The sequence below is a fragment of the Mus pahari genome, chromosome 3 (assembly GCF_900095145.1).
Source record: "Mus pahari chromosome 3, PAHARI_EIJ_v1.1, whole genome shotgun sequence".
Taxonomy (NCBI): domain Eukaryota; kingdom Metazoa; phylum Chordata; class Mammalia; order Rodentia; family Muridae; genus Mus; species Mus pahari.
The window spans coordinates 163,785,337-163,803,092 of NC_034592.1; the positions used below are offsets into that span (position 1 = coordinate 163,785,337).

The window sequence follows — 17,756 nt, forward strand, 5'->3', positions numbered from 1 at the left end:
ATATTTTTTTTTTTAAAAAGCCGGGTGGTGGTGCTCATCTTTTATCCCAGCACTTGAGAGGCAGAGGCAGATGGATCTTTGAGCCTCTTGGATCTCCTAGGTTAGCTTGGTCTATAGGCTGAGTTATAGAACAGCCAAGGCTACACAGAGAAACCCTGTCTTAAAAAATGAAAAAGAACGAAAAAAAAAATCTCTTATTCTCAAACTGCCATAGAACAAATGAAAAATTCTTTTCGATTTGAGTAACTGGCTATTACCAAAGCTTGGAGCGGATTTCTGGAATACCAGAATTGCCATTAGAAATGCTTTTCTCTCACCTAGGTGTTTGACCGTCTGTCAATTCTGCTTCCTTTTCACTGTATAGGGGATTCCCCTGTGGGTCCGCACTGCTAGCAGCTTTATCTGTTGTATTTAAGTCAGGCCTAGGTCTAATTGGAAAAACGTCTTATAAATCCTAACCTTCATGTCCAGTCTCATAGAAGAACTCTGATAGGGTTGGCTCACTTGGTTGTCCTGAAACTTAAGCAGGATGGAGAAGTGGTTGACAGTCTTAAAGAACTACTTGCTAGGGTGGGGGTAGAATTCTTCAGAGGTTAAGGTACTAATGCCAGTTAAAAGCAGAACAGCTGCCATTGTTGGTGCTAATTTTAAGACAAACTGTTTTGTTTTTGTTTTTCGAGACAGGATTTCTCTGTGTGGTCCTGGCTGTCCTGGAACTAGCTCTGTAGATCAGGTTGGACTCAAAATCACAGAGATCTGTCTGCCTCTTCATCCCAAGTGAATTAAAGACATGTGTCACCACCACCTAGCTAAACTGTATTTCTCTAAGTGAAAACTTCTGAGAAAATGTCATTATAGCATGGCCAAGGAGATTTGTTGGTCACTTCCAGTAGTAGTCATAGCATTTTGTCAACTGCATTTTTATTATTGTGGTACTAGATGTCTAACTCATGCATGGCCTTATGTATGTAAAGCAGGCACTCTACCAACTTTATATCCTTGGCCCTGCTTCTTTTATAGGTGGAAGAAGAAATTGTCACTCTGCGCCAGGTGTTGGCAGCCAAGGAGAGGCACTGTGGAGAGCTGAAAAGGAGGCTGGGCCTCTCCACATTAGGGGAGCTGAAGCAGAACCTGTCTAGGAGCTGGCATGATGTGCAGGTCTCTACTGCGTAGGTACCAGTCCCATGGTGGGGATATTCCCTTGTCTAAGAAAGTGTTTGCTTGGGGTATACCTCTTTCTATGTGGGGGAGTGTAGGAGTGTTAGGGAATGAGATACAACAATCAGTATTGAATGAGCCCACTGGATATAGCTAACCAGAAGATTCGAGGTTTTTTTGTTTTTTTTTTTTTTTTGTTTTTGTTTTTTTGTTTTTTTTTTTTTTTGGTTTTTCGAGACAGGGTTTCTCTGTGTAGCCCCGGCTGTCCTGGAACTCACTTTGTAGACCAGGCTGGCCTCGAACTCAGAAATCCGCCTGCCTCTGCCTCCCAAGTGCTGGGATTAAAGGCGTGCGCCACCACACCAGGCAAGGCTCGAGTTCTTATGGACTGTGCCTGTGTTTACTCATGGAGAGAATCTGTATAGGTTTGAAAGGTTGATGGACTTAGCCAGGTGTCCAAGTAGAAAGTGACAAGAAGAAAGTTTTCCCTGGGTCAGAATTAGTCACAGCATCAATGAGGTCCTTCGAATAACTTTTCTGTATATGTAGAAGTGGATACCAGGTTCACATGTGACTGAGTTGTCAGAACTTGGTAAGAGTTTGCCATGTTTGTATCCTGTATCCATATTTCTCCTCTGATACAGCATTCTTTTGGAGAATATCTCTAGCAGCCTTTTATCACAGAAGCAAAAAATTTTTCCTGTTGAAACCCCATGCTCTGTATTAGGATGTTTGGGACTTTGAGCCCAGTTTCTTGGTAACGGTCAGGGCATGCAGAGGCCATGGTCTGTGCTGTTCTCAGGAGCTTTCTATAATTGAAAGACCAGGTTCTCCTGTGTTGTGTTTGGGAAAGGGCATGGTCATCTTTGTCCTGTAAAGTCCTAGGTCGCCCTAGGCCTCTATGGGTGTGGTGGTGGCTCTGGACTGCAGAGCAGTAGTATTGCCAGATGGTGTTTCTGTCTTCTCCAGAACCTGCAGCCTGAAGCCTGGGTTGAAATCCTTCCAAATATTCACCACAGACTTTCTGTTTCTAGCTATGTGAAAACGTCTGAGAAACTTGGAGAGTGGAATGAGAAAGTGACGCAGTCTGACCTGTGAGTGCCCGCCCACGCCGTCAGTGTCCTTCCTCACTCTTCTCTGTCTCCCTGGGGCAGGAAACTGTGCGTCCTGGGCACAAACCACCTTCAGTGCTTGCTGGCTATCATTCTCTTCCCAAGCATAAGTAAAAGTATACTTTAAGTGCCTGAAAGGTAGGGTACAATAGTTCGAGAAATCCACTCAATCAACGGACCATGCTTAAAGTTATCAGTGTTATAAATGTCTTGTGCACCTTGACTTAGCAGTGACATGGTGGTTGATGCTGGCTAGTTGACAGTGGTGGATTTTTGTACTTGCCTTCCTGTCTTTTATCCTTAGATTCAGTTCCACTGTTGGGGTATGAGAAGTTCTTGAATTGGGGTGGAGATAGCGACAGCACATGTTGATGGGTTCATGAAGTTCTGTGGTCTGAAGGTTCCACACTGTCAACCACATAAAATATCAGTAGAACATGAGTTACTTGTAGACAGTCCTACATGTCTGTCAAAGCTATAGTTTAGTGACTTGTTTTGTTTTGGGATCCTTAGTTTAGTTAATGACCTGTTATTTACCTGTGTACTAATAAGATTTTAATATTTTTGTCATCTATCAAGTTGATGCATGATTTACTCAGACCTTGGATATGGTTTCTGACAGGATTTGATGGCAATAGAAGAGTCTCCCTTTAGTAGGAAATGCTGACATGGTTATTTTTAGGGGGCTTTCTTGGACCTGCCAGCAGTTTAAATAGTGACACAGAGTCTTCTATAGTTTAAAGCTTAGGCCTTTCACTGGGGCAGTCTCCCAGTTAGCTCATCTAATTTAACCCAATTATTCTAGCCTACGACCTCCACGTGGGTAGCTTTATACCTCTCTGGTCCGGCCGTCTGTCTGTTCCTCTCTGTGTCTCTCTCTGCCCCGAAGGTCAGTCCCCTATTTCCTTCCCAGCTATTGGTCATCAGCTCTTTTATTACAACCAGTCAGCAGCAGCACAACCTCTGATACATCCTTAGATTGCCTTTAGGCAGGTGAGGAAGGATGAATATTTATGAAAAAGAAAATCTGGTGATGGGCCATAGAAATGACAATACCAAAATTCTGTCAGCAGTCAGTTCTCTGCAGGGTACAGAATTAACAACTGAAAATACAGAGACATACTTTCACACAATGTAAAGAAAAGTTACTGCAACAGTTATAAAGCTTAAGGAAGAAGTCTTTTGATAGTGCAGATTCAATGTGAAGATAGTCTTGGGAAAATGTTTATTCATTGTGTTTGAGAAATCACCGGGTATAGAGCTGTTTGTGCCTTCTGGAATAGTTTCTCAAAGAGCTCAGTTAAAATACATGGAATCGCTGGGCGTGGTGGTGCACACCTTTAATCCCAGCACTCGGGAGACAGAGGCAGGCGGATTTCTGAGTTTCAGGCCAGCCTGGTCTACAGAGTGAGTTCCAGGACAGCCAGGGCTACACAGAGAAACCCTGTCTTGAAAAACCAAAAAAAAAAAAAAAAAAAAAAAAAAAAAAACATGGAATCTTGATTTTTTCCCAGAGAAATCTATGGCTTTGTATAGAAATGTAGCTAATGGGATATTCCATTCAAATCACCTCTTCTGACAGAGGTCTTTTCCAGGGTTTTGTCCCAACTTTTGGGGGAAGAGCTGTTAGCAGTGATAACTAACTGGGAGGCATTTCTGCACTGAGATACCTGGGTTAGGAATAGGACTAAAGATGCTACTTGCTCTGATTCCTTTGCCTGGCTAGTGCCTTTTATCAAAAGACACACTGCTAGCACGAGTCACTCTGTCCAGAAATTTCACATAGGAATGCCATATGTGCAAACTTCTTGACCTTTTTGACCCATGAGTTTGTAGATTCCTTTCAGCTAGTAGCATACTGGAGGACTGGAACAATATAGGGCTCATTGGGTTCGAATGTCTGCCCCACTGTGTATAGTCCTGGGAAAGTTGTGCTGCACTCACATAGCTGAGATGCTGTGGAGAGCCTTGCTGTCTTGGATAGCCATTTCTGTATAAAGGAGCACCCGTGTTCTGTGGGTCTTGAAATCTTGATTTTTTTTGTTTTTTTTTATATAGGTAGCTATAACTAGAAACAAAAGTATTGAATGTGTCACACAAATTCTGTACTTACTTGTTGATTCATGTTTTATTTTGAGTTATTGGGCTACAGTTAACAGCACAATTAGTGTTAATCAGGGTAAGATGACAGAAGCCCCTGCTTCTAGCTTTGCAGCCTAACAAGATTTCCTAGGTATAGGTATTATGATAATTGTTGCTATGGATGGGGAGCTGTATCCGTTGGTAAACCTAAGAAGGAAGTGAGGTCAAGGAAGACTGAAAGTGAGGGAAAACACATCCACAGTTGCTGACAGACACACTACCTGCTCTAGGTTCTTCTAAGACAGTGGTTCTCAACCTTCCTACTGCTGCGACCCTTTAACACAGTTCCTGATATTGTGGTTGGTGACCAACCATAAGATTATTTTCATTGCTGTTTCATGACTGTAATGTTGCTCCTGTTATAACTTGTAATATCTGATATGTGACCCCCATGAAAGGGTCATTAGAACCCCAAAGGGGTCATGACCTACAGGTTGACAGTCACTGTTCTAAGAAATGTTAAGTCTTAAAGAGGATCTGTCTAGGGCAGCACAGTGCTCACTAGCTAGCTGTCTGTCTGTCTCTGCTTGCTGCCTTCCAGCAATCACCTTGTGAACTTAGCTTCTCCATTAGTGTCATGTAGTGAATCCCAGGTTTCCAAGGAATATGCTTATAGAAGGCTGTCACAGTGGGTCTGCAGCACTGGAGTTTATGGAGTCTGTGGACCTGGGTGATAAGGGCCTTATGCCCTACCTACCTACCTTCCTCCTTTCCCTCCCTCTCTCTCCTCCCTTTCTCCTTTTTTTGGAAATAAGGTCTTTTTGTGCAGTTTAGTCTGGCTTTAGACTTTTTATCCCCCTACTTTAGCCTTCCCAGTGCTGGGATTATAGGAATGTGCTACCATGACTGACTGACTGGAGTATGTTTATTCTTTTTCTTTCTTTCCCCCACCCCTGTCTTTTTCCTGTTCTCCCCCTCCTCCCCTTTTAGGTACCAGTTATCCTGAATTTATATTTCTACAACTAAATGCTGCTATTCTTAGCTACCTTGAATTTGGTGTTTTAAAGAAACACTTTAAAAAAAAAAAAAAAGATTTTCAGTAAAGTGCACTTCTTACAGGAATCTCTCTTTCCTGGTTTTGGTAAGAAAGTGCCATCTGGCTTGGGCTTGGGCAGGGTTAGGAGGAAGCTGCAGGGCCTTTGTGGGTCATTAGATCTGCCTTTAACTGCAGACTGACAGATGCTCTTACCATACCCCCCATAGGAAGTAAGGATGGGGAGGGCTTGGAAAACCAGCTGTGGATCACTTCAAGCTTTACTAGGTATGCTGGAGAGAAGTTGTTCAGCTTACCATGGTGATGCTAAGTAGCCTCGTGAGGATCTGTCATTTGTTTTTTCTTTTTAGATTTATTTATTTATTATATGTAACTACACTGTAGCTGTCTTCAGACACCCCAGAAGAGGGCATCAAATCTCATTACAGATGGTTGTGAGCCACCATGTGGTTGCTGGGATTTGAACTCAGGACCTTTGGAAGAGCAGTCAGTGCTCTTAACCACTGAGCTATCTCTCTAGCCCCAGGATCTGTCACTCTTGACCCAGTTTCAAGTTCTCCAGTCCCATCCAGTGAGGAGCTGTGACCTAAAGGTTTTGAATGAGGGATTTGGTTTTTTGGATATGGCCTTTTCATTTTTTAGACTGTGTGCCTTTTTTTTTTTTTTTTTTTTTTTTTTGGTAGCAGAACCAACAAGAAAGCAAGATTCTTATGATGGACTCCATAGTATCCCTGTGAATCATTATGTTGATGGGTGCAATAACCCATTCATGTTAAGGTTATAGAGCCACCTTGGTGTGATGTGCATATATGTTAATGGAGAAGCTAAGGCCACAAGGTGATAGCTGCAAAGACAGCAAGCAGAGACAGACAGACAGACAGCTAGCACTGTGCTGTGCTGCCCTAGACAGCTCCTCTTTAAGAACTAGACTTTAGAACAGAGGTTCTCAACCTGTGGATCACAACCCCAATGGTGGTCAAATGATGCATATCAGAAAGTTACATTATAATTTATAACAGTAGCAAAATTACAGTCATGAAGTAGCAGTGAAAATAATCTTATGGTTGGGGGGGGGTCACTAACCACAACATTGGGAACTGTGTTAAAGAGTCACAGCATTAGGAAGGTTGAGAACTACTGTCTTAGAAGAATCTAGAGCAGGCAGTGTGTCTGTCAGCAATTGTTAATGGGACTGGTGGTCTTGGCTGAGGTCCAAGGCTGCCCATGCGTTGTGGATTGAGCATGAGGAAGAGATGTTCATGTTCTGGAAGGATATTGTATAGATAGTCTGGAAATCAAAGGACTTGTTAGTGTAAAGAAGGCACTACATAGGCACTAATCCACATTGCAGACATCCTTCATGATGGATGCACTGGAGTTTGTGCTTCCTTGCCTCAGAAGACTTCTCTATGTGGGAAGAGGAAGGGGAAACTTTGAGCTTGAAGTGGCTTGATCAAGGGCTGAGAACGCTTTTGGTCTTTGCTGCTCCAATATTGCCTGCCTAAGTGTGCCACCAGACCCAGAATGTCTGTGGTCTATTTTCTCTGTAATTGGCAGGTTTTGACTTCTGAGCCGACAGAAGTATAAGAGAACAGGAGAATGGTAAGACTCGGGTTATGTTTAGATGAACTAAGTTGAGGAACTGAAGTAGGTCAGCAGTGGTAGGGGCTGAGGGACCATGCCCCAACGAGCTAGTAAGTGTTTACCACCCACCAGACTTCTCCCTGCGCTTTCTTTGGTTTCTGTCTACACACTTTGGGGTTTTATTTTGATGATGAACTGTTGCTGCTCTTGCTGTTTAGTCTAAGTAGTGTGTCTTTTTCCTAGCTACAAGAAGACTCAAGAAACTCTTTCACAGGCTGGACAGAAAACATCAGCTGCCCTGTCCACCATGAGCTCTGCCATCAGCAGGAAACTTGGAGACATGAGGTAAGCAGTTGGAAACCTGCTTCAAGTCAAGGATTCAGACCCACAGCCTAGGACACCCATGACAACCTGGACCAGTATACTTGTAGACCTTTGTTTGTGGGAATTCCTCCTACTCTTGTTTTCTGCCTTTGGCCCTTTATGTATTCCTCAAGGAAAGAAAGGTCACTAGTCTTTTTCCCTCCAGCCTTTTTACAAAGCAGTAATGTAGCCTGGGAATTGGAATCATGATGGGGTGGGTTGTACATAAGTACATAAGGTTGGGCCACATTGTCTCTAGGATCAGCATGGGGCTTCTTGAATATAAGGTAGTATGTTTGGTGGTGGGTATTACTGGTTATACCACTAGTATCCTGGCTAGCTCCCAGGAACTACCCTTTTTTTTTTTTTTCTGAAAATTGGGCTGCTTGCTCATTTCAGGTGTTCACTCTGTGTGTGTGTGTGCGCGCACGCACATCTGCGCATGTTTTTTGTTTTGTTTTGTTTGAGACAGGGTTTCTCTGTGTAGCCCCAACTATCTGGAACTTCCTCTGTAGACCAGGCTCCCCTCGAACTCACAGAGATCCACTTCCTCTGCTGGGATTAAAGTTGTGGTCTTTTTGTAGACTTTTTTAGATAGTGCCTCATTCTGGAGTCTAAGCAGGTCTTGAACTCGTGGTAATCCTATGGTATCAGCTTTCTGAGGAACTACACCCAGCTTGTACTCCTTTTTTACTTATTCAGACCATTCTGGGTAGAAATATGACAGGGTAGGCAGCCGTTGGTGTTGACATGCACCTGCCTCTATCTCTTGAGTATTGAGTATTGGCTACCATGCCCAGCCTGTACAGTCTTCTTGATTGAGCTCTTTTTTATATGGTCTACCTTTCTTTGGAAGCATAAGACCTGATCCTGTTTGGTTTCTTCTCCTCAGTGTTAGAAAAGAAATAATGTTTCCATTTTTTTCGTCAGAGAAGTGAGATTTTCTATTGACCCCCACAGTGTGTAGTCTTGGGATCATGGTACTGTGAGGATGCTCGGTTTCACTGCTCTGATGTGTGTGGGATCAGATGAATTGACTGGATCTCTCCAGTTGGATGGTTGTGGTCACAATGCCCAAATATATCATCACCAAGGGAGGAATATATTTATTGGTGTTTGTATTAAACTCTTATCTCTCTTGCACAGAAGAGCCATATCTTCTTACAAATAATCACAGTGGTTTCTGAGGCCCAGGTCCATCAGGCTCATGGATGAGCATGCTTAGTTCTTGAGAACGCCTGTTAGGCTCAGGAAGCTAATAGCGTGAGTTTAGGGGTAGATGGATGATTCTGTCCATGGTGGACCAGTCCTGGAGCCACTGGATCTCTAGGGGACTCTGATATACCTGGACTTGGAATGGGAGAGGGAAGGGGGAAATAGACTTGGTGACCCTACATAACCCTACAGAGTGGAGAGTGTGTTCTTCAGTGGTTTCTTCTGTGTTTGGAGTAGTCTCTGCTTAAGGACATTCATAGAATCCAGGAATTTAGAGGTGAGGACCTGGTTGTACTGTGGAGGAGTTCCTTTGTTACCATGTTAGCAGCTGTCCTTGGACATGCATGTTCTAGGTTGGTGTGGGTGTAATACAGCCTAGAGCCTTAGTGCCTAGCTCTGAGTATGTTTGAGATTGTGGTATGGTGTTTGGGTTCTTGTTTAGCTTCAGAGAATGCAAGGTGCTTCATGGACATGAAGTATTGGCCCAGCCTGGCTGGCTCACTGTATCATATCTCAAGTCTTTGCTCACTAGGTTACTATATCTCAGGTATTTTCTTTGGACCTCTTTTTGCTTTCTTTGCTTTAACTTGAAATAGTGTGTATTGTTGTACATGTGACAATGCTCAGAAATACAATGCCATGAACCATATGTTGTTTTCTTACACTTTCTAATTAGCCTTTTGTGGAGTTGGGATGGGGCTATATATTCTGCTGTTCCTGTAAGTTTGAGCACTAAAGAAGCATTCACAGAGTGCCTTTCACCCACCAACCCCCACTTAACCTTTTGGAATTTGAGCAGAGGGATCTAGGGCTTCTGTTGGGTGTATTGTATGGCATTGGCCTCCCTGCTCAATAATGCTCAATAATACTCTCTTTCTTCTTTCTTCCTGCTGCTATCTTTCAGGGCTCATCCGTTCTCACAATCCTTTAGGTAAGGTGACCTTGGACCTGACTGATGGACACATCTCTGTATTAGGTCAGGGAGGACTCTGCTAGGCCTGTAGGAGGCTTTGTTGGGTGACAGTAGGTAAACCAGTACAGTGGAATACCCTCTCCCTCTGGGAAAGTACCCAGTAGGCAGCTGCTTGCTCACAGGGCATGATCTTATGACTGTACACTTTGAGTGCCTCATCTGAGCCTGATTAGATTGCATATTCCTGGGGCAATAAGTGACAGACCTAATCTCATATGGCAAATCCATGTTTAAGTTTGTGCCAGGAAATAAGCATTTTCACATAGGAGGAAATACCAACTCTGTCCCTTATGTTCTCAATCTTATCATGTGCAGTCCCTATTTTCTTGCTTATGAGAAGAAACAGTCTTATGGCCCAGACTGAGTTGTATCTGATTTATTATTTGAGAGCCCTTAGATACTCCTTATCAGGAGTCTTAATGCTGACACATGCAGTACTGCCATATCCTAGTAGTAGGCACTGGGACGTCTGTGGCCAAACCAGAGCAATATGTGACTTTAAAAATATTTTTGTTTAACTTACCCTGGGTGTTAAACATTATTTCAACTTTCTGTGGGCATCTGAAGACTGTGAGCCATATATTTCCAAAACCCTAGACCTAGGTCTTCATACAGTTTCTCTGTTTTGTAAGACCAAGCTCACTATGTATTCCTCGGTAGCCTGTAACTTATCTTGTAGACCAAGCTAGATTCAAACTCAGCCTCCCCAATGGTGGGACTAAAGGTGTGCACCAAAGCTTCAGTTTCCCTGTGCTCCTCTTTGTCAGTGCCACACTGCTCAGCAGTGGCATCATTGGAAACCCATGGAGCTGGGAGAACAGGCATTGTGTGGGAAGGGTCAGTAGCTCTCTGACAGTGCTGCTGCTGCTTCTCACTGAGAAGCTGGTGTATATTTGAGCTAAGCTGGCAAGTATGGGCTGATGTGGCAAGGTGGGCTAATTCTTGCTTCCTTCTCTGCTTTCATCATGCTTCCAAGCAGCAGCTACTCCATCCGCCACTCGATAAGTATGCCTGTCATGAGGTAATGTATGCGTATTTCCATTGGTTTAGCCATGTTTCTGTGTTGGGGTGGGCAGCAATGCGAGTCACACCTTGTATTTCTATATCCCCCAATCTATATGTCTTCATTTTCTGGTAGCTAATCATTCTCTTAGCTAATGACTGTGTGTAAGCTAGCAAGGAAGTGCTTGTGGGAAGAAAACTTCTTTTGGGACCTCCAGAGGGAACCATTCTATGAACCTCCAGCCCACACTTAACTTTGCAAGCTCTAGCTCTGGATGCCTGTGGTTTCAGGAGGGTAGGGTAGAGAGGCTGGCATATACACCTGGCCCCTCCACAGATGGATCTCTGGAGACCTCATTCTCAGAACCCAACAGGAACATCTCTCTCTACTGTGGTCTCTTGTCTCTTACCTGTTTGGCCAGGCATAGTGCCTCAGGAAAGTCCATCCTTGTTCAGAAGCCTGTTGGGGAATCTTTATTGTATGAGGATTTCCTTTGTCCTCTGTTTTCCTACCCTCTACTATTCCAAAACTGTGTAATTTCCTTTTTTTTTTTTTTTTTCTGTGTAGTTCTGGAGCTCACTCTGTAGACCAGGCTGGCCTCTAACTCAGAGATCTGCCTGCCTCTGCCTTCTGAGTGCTGGGATTAAAGATGCCCACACCACTACCTGGCCTGTGATTTTATGTGGTTTATCTGAAGAGGCTCTAGGACTTGAAAGACTCTAGGACTTTCCATAATCCCAACACCAAAAATCCCAGAGGAGATAACATTATCAAGAAAGTGGTTTTCTTTTCAGGGATGCTCACTTGTACTCTACATATGTTGACTCCAGTGATTTCCTAAAATGTAGGAACTTGATTGAATAATTTGTGATGATGAGGAACCACATTCTTACTCTGGAAGTGGGTCAGCCAAGGGTGTCTTAATTTTTCAGTGCTAATGCCCCCACCAAGCTGCATCTGAATTTAATCAAGGCCATCTACTTAGATTGCAACAAGGATCCTGCATGCTCTAGTCAGGGATTTGTGGTATTCTTAAATGTCATCTGGACCCAACCAGGAAAACACCCCAAAATGAGATCCTGTGTGGAGTCTGCAGGGCTAGTATACTCCTTTTTGTGAGATTACAGTTTTATATCAGATTGAGGAACTGAACAGACCTTAGCCCTAGGTCTTTCAACTTGAGAAAAGTAACAAAACAATTCGTTATACCAACATCTCCTTCCTCTCTTTAAAGGAACTCAGCCACCTTCAAGTCATTTGAAGACCGAGTGGGGACCATAAAGGTAATAATCCCTGAGCTGTGTTTTCTTGAAGTGTGGGTGTGATCTACTCTATCTTTATTATTGAGGACCTAGCTGCTGCAGGACCTCATGTGGAGAACAGCAGCTCTTGTTGTTCTGTAGTAATGGCATCTTACTCAACTTGGATGAAGTCTCAAAAAAACAGCATGTTTTTGTTTTTGTTTTTGTTTTAATTTTGAGACAGGGTCTCATTGTGTAGCAGCCCTGGCTGGCTTGGAATTCATGATGCGGACCAGGCTCATCTTTAACTGAGTTCATTTGCTTGAGTGCTAGAATTATAGGTGTGTGCCTCCACACCGAGCTAAGACAGCATGCTTATTCATCAGGGCCTCTTTGCAGTCATGTCCACCTTTCTTCTTTTCCCTGCCAACCTCTAATCTATTCTTTATCTCTATAATTATACTCTTTCAAGAATGTTTCTTAGGTTGTAGAGATGACTCAGTGTATAAAACACTTGTAGCATAAGATTCAGAACTCAAATTCAACTCTATCTCTTTTAAAATTGATTTGGGTGAGGGTGTGTGCCATGGCACACATGTGGAGGTCAGAAGAAAACTTGTCTCTCCTTTTACCATGTTGATCCTAGGGATCAAACTCAGGTAGTCAGGCTTGGTGGCAAGAACTTTTTCCTGCTGAGCATTCTTGATAGTCCAAGAACTGGAATCTAGATCCCTAACCTGAAAAAACCAGGTAGGTGTGGTAGCCTGCCTACAGTCTTACAGTGCTTTGAAGTTGGAGACAGGGAGACAGGATATCCCCAGGGCAAGCTGGCTAGGTAGACTAGCCAAGTCACAGAGCTACCCTTAGTGAGATAAACTGCTTTAAAAAATAGTGGGAAGAAATATCTAGTGTCAACTTCTTGTTTCCACAAGCATTCATACAAATGTAAATAAATCCAAGTTTTTCGTCCCAGCCCATTCCTGAAATGATGATTCCGAATCTAACTACTTATTAATAAATGCCTAGGCCATAAGCTTTGGCTTGTCTCTGACTTGCTCTTAACTTATTATCCCTTTTATTCTAACCCTAGTTCAGCTACATGGCTGGTTTCCTCTCGTTGTCTTATGTTCATCTCCTCAGCATTCTCAAGCAAATCTTTTGCACCTCTCAGTATTTCTCAGAGTCTCTCTTCCTGCCACTCTCCCACCTCCTATTTATCCTGCCTTGATTCATTGGCAATAGGCTTTTTTACTGACGGGTGTTGTCTGTAAGAGATTGTTTTTACATTCAAGCATGCACACATAAGGAGAATGTTTAATCCTAGCAGTTGGGAGGCAGAGACAGGCAGATCTTTGTGAATTCTAAGCCAGTCTGGTCTACATAGAGAGTTCAGGACAGCCAGGGATATAGAATATAGCCTGTCCCAATTTTTTTTCTTTGTGCTTTGCTTGCAAGTATGCATGTGCACTATGTATATGTCTGGCCCTCTGGAGATCAGAAAAAGGGCACTGGAACTGGAGTTAAGAATAGTTGTGAGCCATTATGTGGATGTTGGGAACTGAACCTGGATCCTTTCCAAGAGCAACAGGTGCTCTTGAACAGTGAGCTATCTCTCCAGTCTTCTCCCCCCAGAAACATGTTTCTTTTTTTTTTTTTTTAAGATTTATTCATTATTATTATATCTAAGTACACTGAAGCTGTCTTCAGATGCAGCAGAAGAGGGCGTCAGATCTCATTACGGATGGCTGTGAGCCACCATGTGGTTGCTGGGATTTGAACTCAGGACCTTTGGAAGAGCAGTCAGTGCTCTTAACACTGAGCCATCTCTCCAGCCCCAACATGTTTCTTAATATACAAAAATATATTCACTCTGATGGAACCACACAGTATGAGTGCTTTTCTAAACAAAATGTGTAATTCTTAGAGAACCTATCCAGACTGTTGTGTGTCATTGACTCATTGCTGACTAATGTCCATGATGCATAGACATGTGCAGAGGTGAGCATGGCCCTGGACCTATTCTGTTTCTGTTTTGTCTTAGATTGACTTACTTTCTCTGTTTTCTCTATAGTCTAAGGTTGTGGGTGGCAGAGAGAATGGCAGCGATAACCTCCCTTCCTCACCTGGAAGTGGTGACCAGACATTGCCGGATCATGCGCCTTTCTAAGCCTGTCCTAGCTTGCCAGCCACAGAATACAGAAGCACACCCTCATCATCACAGCTGCAACTCTGCATGACAGAGCAACCAGCCAGAGACAGTGAAGAGCTGGTTTTGAAGACAGTCATACCCATGTTCATGCAGATGTGGCTGCCTTGGCATGAATTAGAGAACAGTCTTGTACATAAATGTTTTACACTAAAGTTCGTAGATGAAGCAGATCACTGTGCCATCCTTTCAAGGGCCACAGGAAATGGACAGGGTGGAGGGGCCTGAGTTGTACTGAACAGGAGCCCATGCTCCCTTTGAAGGTCTCACCAGAATACTGCGGGAAGAAGTATTGAGTATTAAGTGAACAATATTTCCTTCCTGACCGCCCCTAGCTCAGAAAGAATACACTCACCTAGGTAATATTGCATGGTCACAGTTTTCATACGGATTGAGAGAGAGAGTTCTCTATTTTCTGAGACCCTAGAAAGGAAACATAAGCAACTGCTTCATTCTTACACTAACAACCTGGCTTTGGCAGAAGCAGATTTACTATTTTTTAAATGTGATAGTCTTTTCAAAAATTAAATAGCAAAAAAAAAAAAATGAGGCAAGATGACTTAAGCCTCATTGTTGAATATTATTTCTTTGAATTCAAGCTGAAACTCAAGCCTTACATTGCCTTATGCTTTGTTTATAGTCTTTTTATATATCTATATAAATGAAGGTTCTTTAATGGGTTGTGATACTATGTAGAGTTTTATTCTGGCCCATCTCATACTCCTGCCAGTACCAGTTATTACATTTTATTTCTCTAATACTTTCTCCTGGTGTGCAAAACTTGGTTCTCTTAAGGAGTGGCATTTTCCAATAGCTTTTCACTCTGACCCACAGGGCTCTTGGGCTATAGGTCAGGAGAGCTGAGAGAAGAAAAAGCCTTTAACTTTAGCACCTGAATGGGATGTGTCCTGCTCAGTGTTGCTTTACTGACAGTGGGCAGGGCTCTGATCCATAGTCTCTGTCTGTCTGTTTATTACACGGAGAATAAATGAAAAGCAGAACCAACCTTACAGGTCAAGTAGGGGATGTGGTTTTGGTTCAGCCAGAACTCTGCTGTCATCTTTTCTCAGGAGCTTCAGATTTCTTTCTAAGTTCTTTCCTCCTGCTTCCAATTGCCACATTCTGCAGCCTCTCAATACCAGAGCCCTGTGTGTTGAGAGTCATGATTTGGAGAGAGGGACAGCACTGTGCCTTAATGGCTCTTAGCAGGGCAAAGACTTTATCTGTTTGTACACATCTCTGTGCTCCTAGGGTGAGGTGGAATTTGTCCATTTTAGTTTCTGGTTTGACACAGTGAGGTGTCTTGATTATCAAGTACCCCTGGTTTCTTTGGACACCCTTAGAATACTGTACCACACAAAGCAAGGAACAGCAAATAATTGGGGAGCTGAAGAAGAACACAGCATTGGTGTCTTCTTTTCCAAGGTTAAAAACAATAGTTGTGTGAGGGAGCACATTACAGGAGTGTAGGTCACTGATGTATCTTCCTACAAATATTAGCAGGCAACTTGTCAATAAAGCATTCCTTTGGAGGAAAATCCACATCCATTTGTTTGGTCTGTCTTTTAGGGTAATGACAAAAGATCAGAGTAAATGCACAGGATTCCTTGCTTTGAACGGGGACAAGCAGGGGACAATCAAGTATATACTACAAGTCTTTGCTGCGCATATAAAAGGAGGGAATTGTGTAGAAGCTCTATCTCTGGATAAGACCGAGAATATATACCAGGCATGCAATGTAGGGGTTTACAGTCCATTTTCAAGATGGGCTCCACTGAAGGGGCCTTTTTGTCCCGGTAAACATCTAGTTTTGCTGGCTTTTGCTGTGAAGCTATGCCAGGAGCTTACCTGGCAGAAGAGGGCATTAGGAACACCAGCATCTTGAAGTCCCACCGAGAGAAGACTGTTACCCCATGGTACAACAATCCTTAGGAGGTATGCTCTTATTCTGCAGATGAGGGGCCATGTGAAATAATGAGTAATTGAAGACCTTAAGTGCTTATTGAACAGGGTAAGTTGGAGTTGTGGGCCAGATCAGAAGGGCTAAGTGGTATGTTTGGGATGTGGAGTGGCCCTTGCACTGGGCAAGCTTCGACCACAGGGCAACAACTACATCTGGGTTAGAAAGTCAATATTTGCCCTAGATGATATTGGAAGGCAATTCACTATGCTCCAATCATTAAGCAAATACTATACATGATCTGTGGATGAAAGGTTGCCTACTGGGCTCTGTGGGTGCATGATTGTGTTCATGGACCCAGTCCTCAGGACTGTACTCCTTAAAGAAGATGTGTTCCTCTTCACAACTCTGGTTCTCATGAAATGAGGTGTGATGAAGGTCTCAGAGAGTATTGTAGACTGGAGCAAGGTGAATGGGTAGAGCCAGGGCATATTTGAGGGGTTTGTACTGGGGAGGAGTGACAATATTTGAAGACTCAGTTTGAAGATGGTGGAATCTGCCTAATTGATATAAAGGGACAAGATAAAGCTTAGCATCAAAGGCAAAACCTGAAAACCCCCTCAAATTTGTAACTACTGCCAGAGCTCTTGTCATACAGTCTCTTAAAGGTTGACATACTAGCCTGGCATAGTGGCATATACACCTTCAGCACTTAGGAGGCAGAGGCAGATAGATGGGTGTCTGTGAGTTTGAGGCCAGCCTTGTCTATGAAGAGAGTTCAAAGAAAGCAAGGGCTACACACACACACACAAAAAAAAACCCTGTCTATAAATCAAGGTTAGGGTTAGTTTATAAACAAACAAGCTTGCTAATTTGTGAACATTTGTTAAGGTTTTTTTAAAACATGCTTTTGCAGTTTACTGTGAAGAACTATCATAAGCATTGTGTGTATGTTGTAGCCATTCTTTGCCTATAGTTATTTTGTGTAGTTTAATGACTATATTCATTTGAATGTGTACAGTTATTTGTACAGTTGGGCAGTTTTCCATTTTTTTTTTTTAAAGATTTATTTATTTATTATATGTAAGTACACTGTAGCTGTCTTTAGACACTCCAGAAGAGGGAGTCAGATCTTGTTCAGGATGGTTGTGAGCCACCATGTGGTTGCTGGGATTTGAACTCTGCACCTTTGGAAGAGCAGTCGGGTTCTCTTACCCGCTGAGCCATCTCACCAGCCCTTCCATTTTCACTTACAAGTTTTCTCTTTCTCCTTTTTTTGTTTATTTTGTTGACACATGGTTTCTCTGTGTACCCTTGGCTATCCTCGAACTTGCTCTATAGACCAGGCTGGCCTTGAACTCACAAAGATCTACCTGCCTCTGCCTCCCAAGTGCTGAGAATAAATTTTGTGCAGCTACCCCTTGGCCATTTTCATTATTATAAATGACATTACTATAAACATTTTAATATGTAAAGCTTATGAATGTGGAGACTAAAAAATATCCTAGATATGGAAGTAATCATTTAAGGTCTGATTCATTTTTGCAAATTTTCAACACAGACAGCTTCATAGCTTCTGTCTTCAGTTGGTTCCAGTTGGTTCCAGGTCAATTCCATTATCTCTTCCAACTGTGGAATCTTTTACTCATGTTCTCCCTCTCAAGGTTATACTACATGACATATAGCTCTTAACTTAGATTCAGAAACTTCTGTCTAGGATGACAGGCATACATCTCTATAGCTAGTTTTCCTCTTTTTTTTTTTTTTTTTTCTTTTTCAAGACAGGGTTTCTCTGTATAGCCCTGGCTGTCCTGGAACTCACTCTGTAGACCAGGCTGGCCTCAAACTCAGAAATCCGCCTGCCT

The 17,756-nt window shown here is 42.9% G+C and overlaps 1 protein-coding gene across 7 annotated transcripts in view; it reads left to right on the forward strand.

The window, feature by feature from the left end:
- The window catches only part of Tpd52l2 (TPD52 like 2), a 19,165-nt gene extending 3,632 nt beyond the window's left edge, over positions 1–15,533 (forward strand). Inside the window, exons 3-9 of one of the 7 annotated variants that reach the window (XM_021191958.2) lie at positions 1,021–1,169; positions 2,193–2,252; positions 7,234–7,335; positions 9,473–9,499; positions 10,521–10,562; positions 11,779–11,827; positions 13,857–15,533. In XM_021191958.2, the coding sequence (XP_021047617.1) occupies positions 1,021–1,169; positions 2,193–2,252; positions 7,234–7,335; positions 9,473–9,499; positions 10,521–10,562; positions 11,779–11,827; positions 13,857–13,952 (525 nt within the window). In that variant the 3' untranslated portion in view covers positions 13,953–15,533. The remainder of the gene's footprint in view (positions 1–1,020; positions 1,170–2,192; positions 2,253–7,233; positions 7,336–9,472; positions 9,500–10,520; positions 10,563–11,778; positions 11,828–13,856) is intronic. The other 6 variants (XM_021191957.1, XM_021191963.2, XM_021191960.1 and 3 more) reach the window with 6 other exon arrangements.
- Positions 15,534–17,756: the final 2,223 nt, after the last annotated feature.